At 40.8% G+C, this 21,576-nt stretch overlaps 1 protein-coding gene across 6 annotated transcripts in view; it reads left to right on the forward strand.

Annotated features, from left to right (window-relative positions):
- Nucleotides 1–21,576, forward strand: part of SPECC1 (sperm antigen with calponin homology and coiled-coil domains 1) — a gene marked incomplete at both ends in the record, with an annotated part of 178,738 nt that overhangs the window by 126,450 nt on the left and 30,712 nt on the right. For all 6 annotated transcript variants that reach the window (XM_080924202.1, XM_080924204.1, XM_080924205.1 and 3 more), the window contains 2 exons: nt 3,121–3,274; nt 7,989–8,091. In XM_080924202.1, the coding sequence (XP_080780328.1) occupies nt 3,121–3,274; nt 7,989–8,091 (257 nt within the window). The remainder of the gene's footprint in view (nt 1–3,120; nt 3,275–7,988; nt 8,092–21,576) is intronic.

A 21,576-nucleotide genomic window follows, 5' to 3' on the forward strand; every position in this document is an offset into this window, starting at 1 on the left:
ATATGCATGTACCGCCGCACATATGTAGAGGTCAGAAGACAACTTTGTAGAGTTGGTTCTCTCTTGCTACTTTCACATGGTTTCTAGTGTGCAGCAAGCACCTTCACCCACTGATATATTGTAGCCCCTGAGCGTAATGTTATTATTATTATTATTAATCATATGTGTGTGTGCCTCAGTGTATATGTGTGCATCACATGTATGCAGTGTTCAGGGAGGCCAAAAGAGAGTGTCAGACCCCAGAGAACAGGTATAAACGGTTGGAAACTGTTGTAAGTAAGCTATGTAAGTGCTAGTAACTAAGCTCAGGTTTTCTGCAAGAACAGCCAGTGTTGTTAACTTGAGCTGTCTCTCTAGTCCCACAGAGAGGTATTGAAAGGATTTTGTGTGTGAGAGCACTGGACCTTTACAGCAAGCTTTAAAGATTTCATACATGGTGGTGTAAAGAGAGGCACTGCCATCCAGCCTTTGCTGTTTCATTTCCAGACTATAGGCAGAATTGCTTTAATACATTCTTAAGTACCCAGGGCTTGAGGAATGAGTATGGCTGCAACTGAAAAGCATTCAAGTCTGAGCACCTCTTTCCCAGAAATGGAGGGTGGAGGCCAATACAGAACATTGGAAACTTGTCTGGCTTAAGTCTGCATCGTTATGTAATATGGCACACACTCATGATGCGGTGTAAAAAAGGGAGTAACTCACTTGCTCAAATAGTGCTAGGTGAATTTTTTAATTTTGTGGTAAAAGGTATACAATGTAACATTTACTATTTTACTGTACTCGGTGGGTGATCATATTTTTTAATGTCTATTTCAGGGTATTCTACCAACTTCCAAATTTCCTAATTATCTACAGAACCATTCTTTTGATTGACAAGATAAATTATCAAGTTGAGACTACAATTATTGTTGTGGAGCTCATTTGACTGCCCTCCTCCTCCTTACCCCCTAGGCACCTGTCTCCCAGAGATGAGTCTGTTTCCTATAATAAAGGACTGCATAGTGAAAACTGTTTGCTTCCAGCCATTTCCAGCAACTGCTTGTCAACACTGAGGTCATCCCAATTGCAGATTAATGTCCTGTTTTTGTTGTTCTCTTCGGTGATGTAGAACTGTTTTTCTCTGCTGTTTAGACCTAATTGGCCTCACCCCCAACATCATGCCCATAATTGATGGCTATTAGCTGAAGAGGTACTGTTTTCTTCTGTGACTGTGGGTGACAGAAGGTGGCCCCAGCTGTCCTGTGATGTTCAACTAATCACCTGAGTCTCACAACTCCAGCTTCCACTCTATATAAGCCAGTCTTAAATATTCTTTACCTGTTTTTGCTTTTATGGTCCTTTGAGAAATCTGGAGAACTCAGCTCATTCTAGTACCTGCTTTCACTAATGCTAATATGAATGGAACAGAAAGGCGGCTTTTAAAAAGGTCTTGCTCAGTTTTTAGTGACCTGAAACAACTTTTTTTCTGATGTGGGCTTTTGTTCTTGCTTTCCAGCTTTTTGTCGATGCTACCTGACAGTCACATGAGACATTTTCCTACCAGCTTTTTCTCTGTGATAGCTACAGAGTAAAGCAAACACACTAGCTAGAGACTGGGCTCGAGGAGTAGATGTCCTAACAGGGTAATCACACAAGACTCTTAGAAGGGCCCATACTTTGCTTAATACTTTGATAACTGTCTGAAAATTAATAATCATTTTTGAACAAAGGGCTTCTTTGGCACTAGGCCTTTTTTTCTTTTTCTTTTTTTCTCTTACATGTATGGTTGTTTTGCCTGCATGTTGTTTGTGAGCCACTGTTGTACCTGGTACCTGTGGAGACCAAAAGAGGATGTTGGACCCCCTAACACCCTATGAGCCATCAGCTGGGGGTGATGAATTGAACCCAGCCAGTGCTTATAACACTGGGTCATTTCTGCAGCTCAACTAGATCCTTTTTTAAAGATATATTTTATTTATTAATGTGTGTGTGGATGTGAATGTGTATTCCTGTCATTTCATTACCAAATCCTTCTGAAGAAGCATCTACCCCCGCAGTCTGAGTCTCATTTTCTTTGCTAAGCTGTGTGCTAGCAAGTACCTGAAATTCTCTTTCTTTTCATTCCTATTGGAGTTGGGTTTCAGGTGTGCACAGGACACCTAGCTTGCTGAGATCTTAACTCAAGTCCTCATGATTGTTCAGTAAGGACTCTGAACAACTGACCTATCCACACTGGCCCAAGGTTTTACAGAGAATGTAGGTAGTCCTGCCTGGATAGAAGACACCATGTCCCTATTTCATTTTTATTATTCTAGAAAGAAAAAAATATGTACATATGTTTATGTATGAGTATATGTGCATACTTATGTAGCTATGCCTTTGTACTTGAGAACAAAGTATGATAACCAGATTTCTCCCCTTTAGAAGTAGATAACACCATTACTTTCTTCTAATTACAGTGTGCTAGGAACAGCACTTTCTATCATTGGCCTTCCCATAATACCATTTATAAAGGTTCATCATGCAATAAATTTACACGTTGGCTGCACTAGCTATCCGTGTTCTTCTACCTGCTGTGATCCACACTTTGATAGGGTTGGATGCCTCTTGCCCAAAGATCTCAACTGTGTACTTTATATACCGATCTGCTACCCACTTCTGCTTTTCAGGATCAAGATGTTTACTAAAGTGTAGCGTAGATTGCTATCTTTATGGGTTCTAAAGAGATGGAAGCTTTAAGGGTGTATTTAATAAATATAAATCTATGAATAATTATCTCCAAAAAAGGAACAGGAGTAGGTAGGACTTTTTCCAAGTGACTCAGAAAGTCTATATGTGTATCAAGTTTCTGTGTCTTTTCTTGGCAGATATGGCGGCATTATGACTTATAACAAGTTCCCTTATATGTCACTAAAGCAATGTTAGAATGAAGAAGTCCTTTGTCTATATACTACATTTTAATCTATTAATATTTTCCTACTTTTTTCTATAGGTGTATATATTGTGTATTAAGAGGGGTATGATAGAACATGCGTATAGTTGACACATTTCTCATGGATTTAAGCACTGAGGACAATAAAGTTTTATATTCAAAATGTAAAAAAAAAAAGTTGGTAAGTAACAATATTATTATTCACACAGATCTTCTGAAAGGAAGGACTGAGGACCGGAAACCAGACCCTTACCTCCGAAAGAGTCCCTCACTGGAGTCCCTGAGCAGACCCCCATCCTTGGGCTTTGGGAACACCAGACTGCTGAGTGCATCCACTGGGGGTCTGAAGCCAAGCAAGCTCAGGTACTGAATTTTAAAGTATAAAAAGTGAGATGAACATCATTCTCCTCTGTCTGTCTTGTACTTACTTCTGAATGACAGCAATAAAGATGTAAAACGCACCTTTACAAGTCTAATAAGGCACTACATAGTGGTTTGGGACAAAATCAAATGAAAAACTACCCTTTTTAAGCAGCAGGAGCCCTGCTATGTCAATGAATAAAGGCTCTTGTCATGCAAACATGACGACCTGAATTCAATCAACAGAACCCACATACAAGAGAGAACCAACTCCACAAAGTTGTCCTCTGACCTCTACACACATGCACTGGCACACATATGCTACACACACACACACACACACTCACACTAATAAAGATAACATTTTTAAAAAGTTAAAGTTTAAGCAATGTGGGGCTTGAAGAGTTGGCTTAGTGTTTAAAAGCACTTGTTCCTGAACCCAGGTTCAGTTGCTAGCACCCCATCAGATGGCTCTCAAGTGCCTAAAACTTTATTTCCAGGGGATTCGTCACCCTCTTCTGGCCTCCAGGAGTACATGTACTTCTGTGGTGCACATATATACATACATCCAGGCACACACACATACTAAATAAATAAATAAATAAATCTTTTGTTTAAACAAAAGTACTTGAGAGGTTGTTGGTTGGATCAGGGAGTCTAGAGAAGAGTGGGATTTCTGCCAGTAACTGTGAGTGATGGGTGGAACTCAACTCGGGGCCTCTAGGAGGCCCTGCCAAACGTACAGCAGGCTCCCAGCCAATCCAGGTAGACAACTGGGGAGTTACAGCCGGAAAGGCAGGATGGAGCCCTGTTGCAAACAGTCTTCCAGAAAAAGAGCTTCATACTTATTTTGGTAAAGCAGTGGGGAACCACTAAGACTGTGGGATTGTGTTTTTGTTTTTGAGTAGTGATTAAGAGCAGACCTGCTATTTAAGCAAGATTATTGAGAGCACAATGGCATAGAAAGAGGATTAGAGAGACGTTTTAAGATCAGTGTTTAAAGGGGTTTTAGCAAAGACTGTAGCATGCAGCAGAGGAGGGAGTGAACAGCAGGGCTGGCAAGGCAGTTCAAAAGCCCATCTTTAAGTCCAAGCTTCTGCTACCTCCTCCCTGCCAGTGCCCCTGGTCAGCATCCCAGCAACCTCATTCTGTCTGTTTCCCTTCTTTTCCATATTGTTAGTCTTCTGAATGAAGTCCCTGGTGTTCTATTGCAGCCCTCTCAGAAGCCCCTGGGGCAGTCATCACTGCATCCTGCTCTTCTGGGTCTGAAGTTTAGTTCCATCCCCTCACCCATAATGATAGCTTAGCCCTTCACTCCAGGATAAATAGAAGACTAATAAATCTACTATCAGAAAATAGTAAATATGAGATGGCTCATAAGAGCATCTCCCATGAAAGCAGAGGACCTAAGTTCAAATCCCACTTGGATGTCTTCCACTTATTTGGATGTGTGATTTCATTCTGCATTTGGGTATCTTTCCCAATGCCTTGGCCTTGTGTTTCACATAACAGTTCTCCCATGGATGAGTCTATAAAACCTTGTACTTCAGAGATAAGAGCTTTACAGTACTGTGATCATCCATGTGTGTCTTATGGGAAGGTTTGTGAGTCTGAATATATTCAGATCCTGTAGCTTTGGAATGTAATTGACATTTGATTCCAAATAGGTAAAGTCAGATGTTTTAACAGGTTTATAAAAGTCCCAAATCTGCAAATTAACTAATAGAAACAGATTAGAAGGACCAGAATTAGAACTACGACCAAATCAATGCCATAAATTCAAAGGTAAACTATACTTTACATTTCTTCATAAAAGGTCAGTTAGTGATTTTAAATTCTTATTTCTTTTACATTTATGTTATTAGGATTAGGATTTTTTAAATTGCATTTATGTTTGTGCAAACATGTGCCACAGAGTGCATATGGAAGTCAGAGGACAACTTCTACCACATAAGTATCCACAAGGTTTGAATTCAGCTCTCTGGACTTGGCAGCAAGTGATGAACCTTTGCCAGCCCTGGAATCTTTGTATTATAAATTTAATCTGTACCTATGCATAGTCAATTACACTGACAATTCTAACATTTAATAAGCTGAGGTAGGAAGATGAAGAGTTCAAGGCCAGTCTTGGGTACGTAATGAGTCCCTGTCCCAATAGGATCAATTTTCAACCTCTATTATTAAATATCTTATTACTTTTCATTATTAATTATTACATTATTCGGGTGATATATGCTGTTTTTCTTTTGCTCTCTACCTTACTTTTTGAGATAGAATTTCTTACTGACCTTGCAACTTGCTGTTTTGGCTAGGCTGGCTGAGTGGCTAGTGAGCCCTAGGAGCCATCTGCCTCCATTCCCCACACTGATCAGAGGCAGGATCAACCAGTCTGCCTTTTATGTTGGTGTTGGAGTTTTGAATTCAAGTCCTTTGCATTCACAGCAGGTGCTCTGACCTACTGAGCCATCTCCTAGCCATGTATTTAAGTATTTTAAATGGTAAATTCTTTAGCCTCCCCTTTATCCAGAAACTATTTCCTTTAATTGTTCAGTAATAAAGAATGACATAATTCCAGGTGTGGCCACTATGGCTTAATTTTATGGATTGTCCATTTAGATGGAAAGGCAGCCATCAGATTAGTGCATATTTCAAGTACTTTACTTAACACTTCTACATTAGTTTATATTTCTGAGACCTAGAATCACCCATTCCTTGGCTAAAATCATTGAAAAACCTATTTTATTAAGGGTCTGGAGAGATGTCTTGGCTGGTAAGCTATCTTCTGTATGAGCATGAGGACCTGAGTTTGGATCCCCACTCCTTGCCTTGTCTATAACCCTAGTGTGGTGTGTGTGTGTGTGTGTGTGTGTGTGTGTGTGTGTGTGTGTGTGTGTGTGTGTGTGATAACAGCATGACAGTGTTGGATCCCCAGAGCTCTGGCCAGCCAGTCTAGCCAATCAATGAGCACCAAGTTCAGAAGAAAACCTTGTCTCAAAAGATAAGATGGAGAGCAGTTAGGGAAGATGGTTGACACCAACCTCTACCCTCCACATACCTGCTACGTACACATGCATCTTCATGCCTACATTCTCTCTGTGCACACACATAAATTTTTTTTGTTGTTTTCCTCTAAAGGCTTTATTATTTTAGCTTGTAAAGTAAGCTGGGAGTAGATTAACAAGAAAAATATACAAAATGTTGGTAATGTGCAGAAACATGGGAACCATGAACAACATAAGAGATTGAAAGAAAAGGCCGACTAGTTAAAATCTAAACATCCTCTTCCAGGGCGGGGTTGGAGAGTTGGGTGAGTTTTGGGCGGGGAGTAAAGTATCTTTTGAAAACATGCTCTTGTTGTAGTGTTTGACCCAGGGTTTCTTCTTCCGTTGATCTGGCTGGTAAATGAAGGCAGAAGATAGATGCTCATCTTTTCCTGGGCCTAGTGAGATACAGGGAGAACTTTGCACAAAGTCTGTCTCCACACTGGGAAGGAAAAGAAAGGACAGGCAGGGGGAATCTTCTATTAATCAGCTTTCCACCATATAACTAAGATGACTGACCTATCCAAAGAGGTCTGTTTTGGCTCATGGTTGGAAGGTTGCAGCCTATAATCTCTTGGTCCTGTTGCTTTGGACCTGTGATAAGTTGGGAGTCTGTACCATTACATGATTGCTGTAGGTTTTCTTACTATGGAATATTTCGTGAGTGTGACTAGACATGAACCTATTTATCTGCTTGTTGGCAGGTAGTTGGTTATCTTTTTACTATTGTAAGAATGCTACCTTGCTACCTTGAGCATTCTTGGGTCAATGTCTCAATTATATCTATCTACCTTAAAAGTGGATGGATAATTCCTACCCCATTATAGTTTTTTGCCCTTTGAAGAGTCTATCTTCCCTCATTATGAAATAGATTACACTCATCCTGTGCCTAGAATTCATGGTCCATAAGCTGGACCAAGACTGAGTCATTTCATTTTATCTTACTAACTTTCCCATCCTCTCTACTCTCAGCAACTTCTGTAACAGCTAGTCTGAGGTTTTACTGTGTCTTTTCCTTCACCTTTTACATGTTAAAGTGTAGCCATGTATAGGCATATTATGAGCAAATGATGTATTTCACTGAACAAAACCCTAGATGGATACATTTTAAAGATTTATTTTTTATTTTATGTGTATGTTTGTATATCCAGGAGCCCTCAGAAGTCAGAAGAGAATATCCAATTTTCTGAAAGTCATAAGCAGCTGTGAGCTGCCATGTAGTGCTGGAACAAAACCTTTTTCATTTGGTAGACTAAAAAAAAATTATAGTTGTGAAGTACAGCTTAGTTTTCTTTTATAACCTGAGAGATAGTGTATTTTTAATGTGACTAATTTGGCTGTTTCTTTGAGTACTATTTACATAAACCTATACTTCGACTTTTTCTTACCTAGTTATTTCTTATATATTTGTGGGTTTTTAAAGCCAGCATCTTGCCAGATGTGGTAGTGCATGCCTGTAATCCCAGCACTTGGGTTATAGTGATAGGAAGATAGAAGTTCAGAGTCATCCTTGCCTGTAAAGGGAGTTCAAGGCCAGCCTGGGGCCTATGAGACATTGTCTCAAAAGAAAACAAAACAAAACAAAAGCAAAAACAATAAAACAAAAGAAAAAAAAAAAAACAAACCCACCACTCCACCAGCATCCTCCTTAACTGTGTGTCCTTCTTTATCATCAGTGTTGAAAGAAGAGACCCTCTGGCAGCCCTGGCCCGGGAGTATGGCGGCTCTAAGCGTAATGCGCTCCTGAAATGGTGTCAGAAGAAGACAGAAGGTTATGCGGTAAGGAGGGGGGCCACCAATCGGGCATCTGTGGTCTGACAGGACATGTCCCGTGTGTGCATGTGCTTTGTAACCCAGTTGGCATGTAGCATCATCTCTGTTCTTTCAGCTGTGACTTCCAGGGAGGGCATGATATTTGTGTATTGTACTGTGCAAAGGCCCCCAGATGAGGAGAGGCAGGGTATGGGGACAGAAGGACAGTCTGCAATCCATCCCATAAACTACATCTGTAAGTAGTCACATGTGCTGTAGGAAGGAAACCTTTGTTGCCTCATTCCTCCCCGGACAGAGCTATTGCTAAAGCTTCTTCCCAAAGAGGTTTTCCAACTTTTTTTTTTCTTTTTTTAGCTTTAAGTGTTTTCATTTAGTTTAGTTTTGTTTGTCTACAGAGGTGTTTACTTTTTGAGAAGAGCAGACAAGGAAGTGAAACCTGATATAGGTTGAAACTTTTATTATGAAATAACATACACAAAGATAAAAGTACATGAATTAGAGTCTCATTAATCATTATGAAGTAAAAATCCAGTAGAAAATCCCATCCAGAAAAGCATGTCCAGTTCCCACAAGTCTGTTGTAGTTTCCAGCAGAGCCCCTTGCCACTCCCCAATATACCTGTCTGCTTCGTTTCTTCTTGTGAGTTTCTGTAAAAGTGCTTGAGTAGTGGTACCTTTTCTCAGCTTTTAGATAAAAGGCACAAAAAGCTATCTAACGTCTTCATCTGGCTTTTCACACTGTACTAGATGAATAAGATCCATTCTTTATTGGTATACTTGTTTCCCTTACTACTTAGTAATACATTATGTGATGATGTCATTGCCTATGCCTGCTGGACATGCACTTAGGAGTAGAATCCCTGGGCCTTACTGCATACCCATGATCAACCATAATAGGTGATGCCAGGCAGATTTCTAGGTCACTGTGTTGTCCACCCCACCATGAGTTCCTGGGGGATCTGTCTCTGTGTTCTCACCAGCATTCCGTTCTCCTTCCTTGCTTATAGTCGTTTGGATAAATGTGTAGTCACTTGTGATAGTTTCGATTTTTGTTAGCCTGTTGGCTACTGAGAGTGACCATGTGTTTGTTAACTGGTCATTTGGACAATCTCTCTGTAGCGATGCATCTAACCAGGCCTTTCATATTACTTAATTTACTTTGTATTTATTTTCAGTCCTGAGGATAGAGTATACGGCCTCTTACATGTAAAGCACACACTCTTGCCAAACTCCTCCCCATTTTAAAAATCATTTCCCTCTTTTCTTCTTTCTTTATTTTTAAAATCCTTTCTGTGGGCTAGAGAGCTGGCTCAATGTTTAAAAGCATCCATTGCTTTCAGGACATCTGACACCTGCTGATGCACATTCAGACATGCAGCCAAAACAGTCACAGATAAAACAGAACATAAATTTTAAGTTTTAAAGTTTTTTATAGTTTATATACAAGTTCTTTGTTAAATACATGTATCCCAAATTCTTTTGTGGGGCTTGAAATTTCACTTCAAAAACAAAACTCTTAATAAAAAAAAAATTTGTGTTTATTTTTTTCAATTTGTGTAGGTTTGGATGCATGTATGTAGACACAGGCATGCCACCATAGTGCACCTGTGGAGGTCAGAGGACAACTCTGTACAGTTGATTCTCTCTACTTTTATTTGGGCTTCAGGAATCAAAGCAAGTGCTTTTACCTGCTTAGTAATCTCTTGCCAGCCCAGGGTTCTTAATTTGTACTAAACCAGATTGATGCATCTTTTCTCTAATGGTTAAGTGCTTTGTGTATCCTGCCCAGGAATCATTTGTCTGAGGGCCAGGTGTGGTAGCACCTGACTTTAATCTCAACACTGTAGAGATAGAGGTAGGCTGACCTCCGAGTTCTGGGTCAGCCAGGAACCCATAATGAGCCTTTATTTTCCCATAGTTAATGCTAATGGATATCCCTTTTAAATTTTTATCCTCAGCTCCTTTCCCCCTTTTGGCTAAAACTTCTAACATTATAGCACCATATAAGACCTTCCCAGTCTCAAGCTTTTGAAAGTAGCCAGGACCAAGTAACAAAGAAGCTAGCAAGAAACCATGCCTTAGCTAAGTCCCAGTTAGCTGAGGAGCAGGACTGAGATGTTCTTTGTTGTGTTAACCATACAGTAGTTTAAAATCAGAATTTATCCAAAAATAATATTACCTTTATCTTGGTATTTTTTTATTTCTCCTTTTATGTCACAAGACTTAAAATACAGTCATATTCAAGACAAATAACAAAGGATCCCAGAGGACACACTTGCTTCTAGCCTGCTTTTATTCTTTTAGCATTTCTGTTTACCCTTGGTAAGCCCTAGTTTGAGGGATGAACTCTCCCACAAATGGAAATCATTTCCATGACAGCAACCCTCCACTTGTCAGCCATGCTGCTGAGGAAATGGAAAGGCAAGAGAAGCAAGAGAATGCTGATTGTGTGAGGGGTGGGGGTTACTTTCAAGAAAGTATGGTAGTGGAAACTGGAAGAAAACAGCCAAAAAGAGCAATCAACCTCCACTGTGGCTGAGCCCAGCACGGTCATCTCTGGCTGGGCGCTGTCATTTCTCTACTGCAGAAGTGGATCCAGGGACAGACAAGAGGAGTTCAAAGACAATTATAGTTTTCAGAAGAAATTGACCCTTTGTGGTATGGTGTAATAATTAGATGGCAGGGAGGAGATGGGCAATATATTTCCAGTCAGTTGAGAGACAAATATTTCCTGCTAACAAAAACTTGTTTTGTAAATGTTTTGGATTAAGTCTTCAAAATACTTTATGTTTGATGAAACCCACAACTTGTTGTGGCTGAAGAATATTTTTCACTCATTGCTAAATGTTGTAAGGTTAGAAATAATTATAAATCACATACGTGTCTACCTTTCACAAACTATTCTCTAGCTAGACCAGTTTGTTCACATTGGTCTCTGGAGTTCTGTGTACTTATACTCACGGAATTAAGAAGACAAAATCAATTGTTGAAAGTTCAGATGATTCATAATCTCTTTGAAGACCATATGTGTTTTTACTTCAAATAACTTTCTACTACCTTGCTGTCTTTCTATATAGGCAGGTGTTGGATTGAAATAGACAGTGTGGAAGGGAAGCCTTCAAACACCAGTTCTCTGGCTCAGGGCCCCTTCCTGACAGCCAGTAGGTAGTGTTAAGCATCAGAATGCCAAGGACTTCTTGGTGCCCATGATGTGCCTTTGTGGGGTTCTCTATATTTGTGAGTTTCATAGCTACAAGTGTTGCAACCAGCTAGGCTGAGAACAGTTTTCCTTTCCTTCTGCCTTCCTTCACCAAGGGACCTTGACCTGGATTGTGTGGAATCCACTCCAGGTCTCTGCAGCACAAAGCATAGTTGCCTCACGTGCACTTTGGCTGTGTTCCTAGGGCCCTGCCATGTCCTGAACTGTAGCAAATTGCTTATAGTGGAGAATTACATATATTATGGTATATGTCTGTTAGAGAATAGTATAAAGCCCTTAAGAATTATGCTTCAGGAAAAGCTAAAGGCACAAATGAAAAAAGTGGGAGCTAAGATGTAGAACATTTATGCAGCATGTTCAAAGCTGGGATTGCATACCCTATACTACAAAAGCGAGAAAATAATAGATCTAAGATAGTTTAATTCTTTTTCCCTCTTCCTTATCCTTCCTCTTCTGTTGTCTATATAGTTCTTAATTATTTATTTATCGAGAGAAACTATTCCTTAGCCAACATAGCCACATTTTATAGTTCAGAACACAATTCAGAAGTAAACTTCTGTGGAGCTCAGTCCCAAGAATTCTTTAGAGTCTGCAATCACTTTGCACTCTGAAAGATACCAGCCTTCCTTGTGCCTTCAAAATCTTTCATGGGATTATAATTTCTGAAGAATCTTTCATATGCCATCTTTCTTGGTTCTGCCTCACCAAACTTACAGAAGCTGCAACTCCAAAGGGCCACGGTGCATATACCAATGGTCTGAACACACCAACAATAAGAACCCACAGAAGCTTAGCCAGAAAACCACACACCTGAAGTTTCCACAACACAGTAGAAGTTATGGTAGTACTTGGTCCTCCACACCAACATCCTTCAGTTCTGGGAGAAATGGATGGTGTTCCAGCAGCATGCAAGCACACAGTGCATGGAGGACCCATTGGCTGTAGCCAGAGGAGTTCACCTTTTCCTTGAAGACATAATAAGAGTTTTGTGGCTGCAATGATAGGTGCCAGTAAGCATTAAATAAGGATTGTGGATCATGCTGAGGCATTGTAAGAATGGTGGAGCATCCTGGAGCATTGTGGGACACCGTGAGCATCACGGGGGAGCATTGTATCTTGAACATACTGTTCTGCTCCAGCAGCAGCAGCACTGTGTTGCTGGGGTAGAGTTTTGACTGTTGTCATAAATGTTGGTTGATCCTATCACAATAGGCAGCAGTCCTCCAAGCTCCTCGTGATTCTGTACTATAGAATTCCATTAAATATTTCTTCAAAGAGCTTACTGCCTAATGGAAGTGGAAGTGTGTTGTTTAAGGAAGAAATCTTGCTTAGCCAGTATGAAGTCATGGATTCAATCCCTTGAAATGGAAAAAAAGACGAACAAACAATAAACAACCAAAATAAAAAAAATTATAGTACACCCTAGGTTGTTTTGTATTGTGCTGAGAATTGGACCAGGACCTCGCCCATACTGAGCATGGACTGCACCCCTGGGGACGAAACTCGGGGCTCTCTCACTGAACTAAACCCTACTCCCAAAATAATGTCTGTTTTGAGGAAAAGAGTCAGATACAAATGGCATTATATGACTCCATTTATATTGAATTTCTGGATTAGAAAAATGCACAGCGAAGATGGAGAGATTGCTCAGTAGTTAAAAGCACTGGCTGCTCTTCCAGAGGATCTGGGTTCAATTCCCAGCACCCACATGGCAGCTCACAACTGTCTATAACTCCAGGTCCAGGACATCTGACCCTTTCACACAGACAGACATGCAGGCAAAATACCAGTACATATAAAATAAAAATAAACCATTTTTTAAAGAAAGATAAATCATAGGAATGGAAGGTAAGTTAGTGCTCCCCACTCTCCCCCGGCCTCTTTTGCTCTTTTATCATCAGCTGTTACTGCATGCATATGTGCATTTGCATATGTGTGTGTATTCCTAAGTATGACCTGCTCATAAAATGTTACTTGTATGTTTTTAGGTATGCTCTTCCCTGTAGAGGGTTACCCCTCCTGCTCCTGCCTTTACTCGGTTGCCTGTAGTTTATACTGTAGGGTTGAGGAGCCCTTGTGGGATTTTCCCCATACAGTTTGCTGTGTTTTTTGGTGTCCTTGTTCAGCTCACATTTGGGCGGTCATGTTGGTGAGACTTTTGCTGATATTACTTGGTGACACAATTTCACAGCCAAAGGTCCTCTGGCTCTTACAATATATCTGCCTCTTCCTTGGGTGTACGAATGTTTTCTAAATGCATCCACTGAGACTGGGCTCCACAACTCTGTATTTTAACTGGCTGCAGTTTTCTGTAATAGTCTGTCTGTTACAGAGAGAAGTTTCTTTGATGAGAGGTGAAGACTACCCATATCTGTAGGTGTAAGGACAAATGTTTATAGATTGTTGTTAAGGGGTAGTCTGGTTTGGTGAATTAGTGGTTGTAGATTCTCCTCCAATAACTATGATTTCACTAACCTTGGATAGTTAAGTCTCCAGTGCCAGGTGCGGTATCACTTTTGCCAATCAGGTCTTAAGAAGAGCTGTTGATTACCACCAAGATATGTGCGCTGCTATTGCACCGTGGGGGTTTCATGGCATGCTGATCTTGTTTTGGCTCATGGTGTCATAGCTGGGTAAGGCATTGCTGTGGTGATTTGAATAACAATGGCCTCTATAAGCTCATATATTTGAATGATTCTCACCAGAGAATACCATTATTTGACAAGGATTAGGAGGTATGGCCTTGGTAGAGAAAGTGCGTCACTGAAGATGACCTTTAAGGTTTCTGAAGCCCATGCCAGGACCAGCATCTTGCTTTCTCTGCCTGCAAATTAGAATATAGTTCTCAATGACTTTCTTCAGCACCTGCCTGCATGCTGCCATTCTCCCTGCCATGATGATGAACTAAACCTCTGAAATTGTAAGCAAGCCCTCAGTTAAGTGATTCCTCTTATAACAGCTGCCTTGGTCATGGTGTCTTGGTCATGGTCACAGTAATAGAACAGTGACTAAGACTACCTTTGGAAGCTTGCATTGTGCCTTCTGGTATCTGGAAGCTAGTCCTTAGAGAGGGAGCATTCAGGTCAGTTCCAGCTCAGAGATCCTGGGGAACCATTCTGATGGGTATAATGTGTCTTCAGCAACAGGGACTTACTTTACACCTCTGCATGGTAATCAAGGTTATATGGTAGATTTGCTTTTAGATGTTTGAGAATTCTCTATCCTAATTTCCACAGTGACTATACTAGGCTGTAATTCTACCAACAGGGAATGGGGGTTCCCTTTCCCCCACACCCCCTCCAGTATTTATGTTGATTATTCTATTGATCTTTCCCATTCTGACCAGGGTAAAATTAATCTTTTTGATTTGCGTATTTCTACTTGCTAGAGATGATAAACAATTTTTGAGCTATTTCTTAGTTATTATTTTTTTCTTTTCAGACTCAGGTGCCAGGCTCATTTCTCAAATGGATGGTGCTTTTTAAATTTGGGTGTTTGATTTTGGGGGTAATGGGTCTTGTTTGTTGTTGTTTTTAAGTAATTTGTATTTTCTGGATATTAAGTCTGTCAGCTGTATAGCTGGCATAGATTTTCTCCCATTCTGTGGGCTTCCTCATTATCCTGTTGATTGTTTCTTTAGCTATTCAGGAACCTCTTAGTTTCATGAAGCCCTACTGCATATATGTCTGCTTAAACATACTTGAAATAAAGCAATAAAGTAAAGCAGACCAGGGATTGGCAATCTGAATTTTCTTTAGGAGGTGGGTTTCACAAATATTCATTTTCTTATTGTGATTCATAATGTAAATATATTTTTGTATTGTGTTGTACTATGACATGTAATTTAGGGATGGAAAGTCTGAGGGAAAGGCCATAAAAAAGTATTACAGTCAGTAATTAAACCTGGTCTTTTTTGAAAAGAAAAAAAAAACTTATAGTGGAAAACAATTCCTATGAGAAGCATGTTTATCTGGAGCTACAACATTCAGAATTCACTTTAGAATTCACACCTCTGCTCACCCACTTCAGACCTATGAGGGAGTTAGCAAGCTAATGGTTTCCTTTTAAACTGCACCTTTTAAAAGAAAGACATAAACGGAACATGGAGGTGCGGGCCTTTAATCCTAGCTTGGAAAGCAGAGACAAGCAGATCTCTCTGAGTTTGAGGCCAGCCTGGTCTACATAGTAAGTTACAAACCAGAGCTCACAGTGAGATCCTGTCTCAAAACAACAGAACTAAAAAAATGAATAAATAGAACTCAGGTATGAACATAAAAGCATTGATAAAGCATTTTTCATAAAAAACTTAAATGTCTTTCCTCTGATTTGTACATACCATGTGTAATTCAGTTTACTCATTTTCTCATGGCCCTTAATTTTAGAAAGACAGTGAACATGAACTTTTTATCATCAAAGTTCTTACTGTCTTAAACCATAACATCAGGCTGACACTGCCAAACCCTGGGCGGAATCTCGCCTCAGGAACGGGCCAACTCTATCCCACCGTGTGTTTTTTAGGGAGGTTCTGGTAGAACTCAGGTCCATCCTCTAAGGCATATGTCATCTATATCTGCTTTGTTTCAGCTATAGGGTCACATAGCACAACAGATCCCTGCTAAACCAGAGTTGTTTTCAATCTGGGCCTTTACAGAAGTGTGCTGACCCTTGACTTAGATAAAGCCATGAAAGATCTGTTATGCAAATCCTGTTTGGTTCTTGCCTTTCAGATAGCAAGGAACAAGGCTTCAAATATCCAGGATTTGCTTGAAATTTTATCCAAATCCATTCTGTTTCTTGTTTTGTATTCTTAAGAATTCAAGAAGCAGAAGATGCCTGTGCAGTCGTTGAGAGATAAACAGGTTTGAGCCAGGTTTGAACTTGTTAACTAAGACCTTCATCTCGTTTGGGAAAAAAGTCAGTCTGGAGACATCTGGTTTTGAATCTGGACAGAACACCCATGTTGTAAGCAACTTCCGCTCTTCCGCCTCCGAGTTCCCACAGAAGGGCAGTGTATCATGCTAATTCGGAAACAAGCAGCCTATGAAACATCAGGCCATTTTGAACTCTGTATGTGTGTTCTTTTTTGAGACAAGTCTCTTGAGGGCTACAATTCAAAGAATGTAAAATGTTCTGATTTATTTATTGTCCTTTGAGAGACTTTTCTTGACTTCATTATAAATATAGATTCCCAGGGGGCTGGAGAGACAGCTCAGCCTACAAGAGACCCTGCTGCTCTTCCACAGGACCCAAATTTAGTTTCCAGCATTCACTTCAGGCCATTCATAACTACCTGTAACTCTGTCTCTAGGGATCCAACACCTTCTTCTGGCCTTTCTGGACACCCCCAGCACATATGCACATACCTCCTAGCGCACATAAATATAGATAAAATAAAAGTAAAACTTAAATATTCTCAATGGAGAAAACTCACTTTCTCCCAGTGTCCGTTTTTCCGCTGCTTTTCCTTGGAGCCCTCTTTCACTTTCCCACTGGTATGTGCATAGCATGTAGGTGAGGCTGCCATATCAGAACTGCAGCGGGAACAAAACTGTGAAACAAAAGCTCTGTTCAGTAGTTTGTACAGCAAACGAGGAGGCCGTATCCCCTTATATATGTGAATCCCAGAGAAGCAGCAATGACGCTCTGCACCCATCAGCTCCTTCTCTGGAAAGTTGGAGATGAATGGAAATTATCCCAAGATATGATATGAAACCTGGGGTCTGTTGACAGCCATAGTTTTGTCATGACAGAATGAGGGACCGTAGCTGACCCAGGACAACTCTCCTTAAAGATTTCTTACAAGATGGCTCTGGGGGAGCACCGAGGCGCTTCCGTTTCAGGGGGGTTCTTCTCATCCTGTGCCCTCACTGTTCTCACAAACGCCAGTTCCTGTTGAACCTTTCCTTCTGGTATCTGCGGTGTAGCCTGTGCAAGGCAGAGGCTCCTGTGTGACCAGGCTCCAGAAATGCCAGGGCATCGGCACCACTTGTACGGTTCCCTGGCTGCCAACCCTCACAGCACATTGATGAAGGTTAAGCCTGTCCTCTGGGGAGGCCTGCTTTCCTCTGGATTTTCACCTGTTATCCTCTCTGCTCATCCTGCTTTGTTTCCTTTCAGTGGCAGATGTCTGTGGATAGGAGCCAGGTATTGTGGTACGTGGCTATAAACCCTGCACTTGGGAGGATCAAGAATTCATCTATGTATACCTGGGATACATGAGACCTAATGTTGGGGAACAAAGGGGCATGTTGCAGATAAGCTGTGCTCTGCGTGTGGCAGCCATTCTAGTCCTGTTGGTCACTGTTGTGACCTACCTAAACAGCATCTCACTTTTGTTCATGATTGTGTGCACTAGACTTCCTGGGAGTCCCTGTCTCCTCCCGTTTTACCGTGGAGTACTGGGACTGCAGTGTTAACTGCTGTGCCAAGCTTAAATAGTTCTGAAAATTCAAACTGGATCTTCACATTTGGATGACAGTGTCCATTGAGCCATCTCCAGCCTAAAGACCTCTTTGGGGTTTTGTTTCTTTCTTTTCTGGCAGCAATTAATTGGGAAACCTCATTTGAAGGTTCTAGACGGTTTTTGTGTTCTCTAAAACTGAAGATTTAAAATTTTGCTTGGTACTAAATATTGTTTTCTTATGGGAAGTATCACAGATCCAGAGTCCCTGACATATCGTACCTGTTCTCACGTGTTGGAACCGCCCACCCCCCTCCCATGGCCCCTGAGCATCTCTGAGGAGTGGGGTTGTCCTGGTGTGGCCCATTGGTCTATTGGTTCTAAGTAAGCTGTGGCATGGTCTTTCACTCTGTGAACTTTTTTTTTCAAAATCTTTAATTTACAGAGTTTTTACTGTAGATACTTCCAGTGCTATTTAAAGATTCCTATTGTGTATGTTTTTCTCATGGGCTTCTTAAATTTCAGTTAGTATGTCTGACCTGGGCGTTCACAGTTCCAAATGAACATTCTCGTTTATGTCGTCTTTGTTACGTCATTGCACTTCGCCCTATCCTAATCTTTGGTGTTTTTCCTGTAGTTATTTTAGGTTGACAATTAGCCTGAAATTTTTCTCTAATGAGAAAACTTAGTTTATTCATACTTTTGTGGCTTAATAAACTTTCTATAACTCTTGCTACCTTAGTTTTATCTATTATCCTTACTGGTTCTGTTTTTCCTGGTTTCTACTCATCTAATAGCTATGTGGTAAGGTACATGAGCTGGGGTATTTTGAAGTTTAAAGCTACTGTGCCTTTTTTTTTTTTTTTATCAAATTTGAGTGGAACAAACAAGGTTTTTTCTAATCAAACAGTTGTTTTTCATTTTGTTTTGTTTTTAGTGTAGATCTGTGAAGCCAATGTATTAATGAGAAATGTTCTCTCCCTCTCTCCTATTATTATTATTATTATTATTATTATTATTATTATTAATTTACTTACTTGTTTGTTTGTTCATATTCTGGTCTATTATTTCATCTGGCTTTGTTGTAGTAAGAAATCCGAATTGCAAGCAAAGCCTAGGCCCAGCTGCTCTTGCCGGGGAGATGAGTTAAAAGTCTGTGCCCTGGCCAGGTCAGCAGGCATCTCTCCTCAGGTCCATTAGTCCATTTCTCACCACTGTAATAGATTCAAGGCTGGGCAGTGTATAAAGAAAAGCAAGGATGTAGGTGTGTTGAAGGGGGTTATGGAGACAGGAAAGTCTCTGGAGCTCACCAGCTAGCTTTAAGCGAAAGACACTGTCTTAAAAATAAGATGGTGGGCAGGGAGGATTTCCCACTGGGTAGGGATGATTTTATAGAGGCAAGACAACCTGAGTTACTCTTATGGTACCTTGAGGTAGCAGGAGAGAGCTGAGTCCCTAGAGTTTTCCTCTGACCTCCACATTCATGCCATGGCACACATGTCTAAATACACAAACACACACACACACACACACACAATTTTAAAAATAATTGTAGCATTTTATCTATGTGTGTAAAAGGACCTACTTCTAGATAAGCATGCAAAACATGCTAGTATTTGCATAAAACGTGTGTGTGTGTGTGTGTGTGTGTGTGTGTGTAAGAGAAAGAGAGAAATGAATGCTCACTAGACAGTTGCAGTAAGCCCAGGATGAACAGCCCATGGGAAGAATGAAAGTAAAGATACTTTGAATCAATCTTAATTTCTAGTGGAGATTATATTTTTGACAATATTTTCTTTAAAAGTTTTATGTGTATAGGTGTTTTTCCTTAATGTATGTTTGTGCACCATATATGGACAGTGCCCACAGAAGCCAGAAGAAAGTGTCAGATCCCCTGGGACTAGAGTTACAGATGGTTGACAGTTGTTAATGTAGGTGCTGGGAATCAAACCTGGGTCTTATGGAAGAAGAATTTATGATGATGACACTGGTGGTCTTTATCTGCAGTGTCTGATCCAGTGGCCATAGATGGGGCTAATGGGACTGGAGAATTAAAATGTTTATATTATAATTTCAATTGATTTGTGACTATTGTATTGGCCACTGCAAATGGAAGCAAAAGAAAAGACTGAATTGCATGGTTTTCAAACCCTACCTTTAAAAAGCTTCTGCAGAAATGGTAGTTGGAGTAATATGTTCCGTAACTAACCATTTCAAAACCACTGATAGAATCCAGCCACTGATAGAATTCAGCCACTGGGTAAGAGACTGGAGACTGAAGGCTAGAAATGGTGACTCATCTTCCTGGAGTCATAGTCACACCACTGCTTTTATGACAAAGGAAAGAGGTCACACTCTGAGTTCTCTTTTCTCTCATTTGTGTAATAAAGGAAAGAGCAGACCCTAGACTTCCGTCTCCTGGGTTCCTAGAACTGTAAGGAACCCTGGCAGTGACTCCCTCACTCTCTGAGAGCAGCCACATATTGTCCTCTCTCCTTCCCAGACTCCATATGTCTTGTCTGCCTGATGTGTCACATCTGGTGCATGAAACAAGACAGGGAGCATGTTTCATTATATGTGTCTGTCCCTCTGTACTTTATGCACAAAGCAGTGGGTTATAGCTACAGATAAAAGAGCCACAGGGCAGATTCCACCCTGGGTGGTTTGCATATAAAATATCCCCAGTGGCTCAAGTATTAATGACTTGGGCCCAGCTAGTAGTGCTATTAAGTGGTGATTAAATTAGAGATGTACGGTCAAGCTCATAGCTTAATGGGTATTAGGAGGTGGGGCCTAATGGAAGGAGTCAGTCATGGAGGTAGGCCTTTGAAAGGTGTATCTTTTTATATATACAATTTGTTCTTATTTCTTGCTCTTTGGTGTTCTGCCTGCATATAAGACTGTGTGAAGGGGTCAGAAGCTGCCATGTGGGTGCTAGGAATTGAACCTGGCTGCTCTGGGAGAGCAGATGGTGCTCTTAACTGCTGAGCCATCTCTCTATCCCTGAAGGGTGTGCCTTGTTCTTACTTTTGACTCCCCTTTTCATCCTGACTTCCAAGAAATTAGTAGCTTTCCCTCTGTTGCATCCTTGCTGCGGGGACAAACAATGGGCCATACTGTGAGCACAAATGAACCTTTCCTAAAAATTGTTTCCTTGGGTGTTATGTCATACCATGAATGCTGTCCAGTGACTTCTCCCAACCTGCAGAGTTGGATCGTTAATAAAGATGGTTAATGCTGTGAGTGAATTAGTGGATGTAGATAAGCCTCAGGTAGAAGGGACTGAGGAGTTGTAGGATGCCTGAGCCTGGACGATGGACACCAGTGCAGCTGACAGATGACCATGTGCTTTACAGAAAGGGTAACTGAAGAAACATAAAGCTAATAGAAAGGTGGCCATATTAGCTTCCTGTCGCTCCCTTTACAAGACAACCGAGATAAATGAAGGAAGGATTACTGTGGCCTCACACTTGGAAGGCACAGTCTGTCACGATGTCACAGTCAGGGCAGCAGGAACCTGAAGCAGCTGCTCACATTGACTCCAGCGTCAGGAAGCAGGAATGAATGTTGCTGTTAGCTCTCTTTCTCTATTTCATTCAATCCAGGACCCCAGACTAGGAAATGATGCTCAGATTTAACATTGTCCCCCCACCTCAGTAAGCCTGCTCTAGAAAACCCCTCTCCCATTTGCCTGGAGATGTGCTTCCATCGGAATGAAATTAATCCTTACAGTAGTAGAGGAAAGAAATTTGGGGAAAGAAAATTCCAGGCTTCTCCAGAGGCATAGGTCATGGTCTAGCCTGAGGAGTCCTTGTAGAGAATAATTAGGATGCCATAGGAGAGGCCACCACTGAGTCAAGACCTGTCCTCTT

The sequence above is a fragment of the Micromys minutus genome (genome assembly GCF_963924665.1).
Source record: "Micromys minutus genome assembly, chromosome: 10".
Lineage (NCBI taxonomy): Eukaryota > Metazoa > Chordata > Mammalia > Rodentia > Muridae > Micromys > Micromys minutus.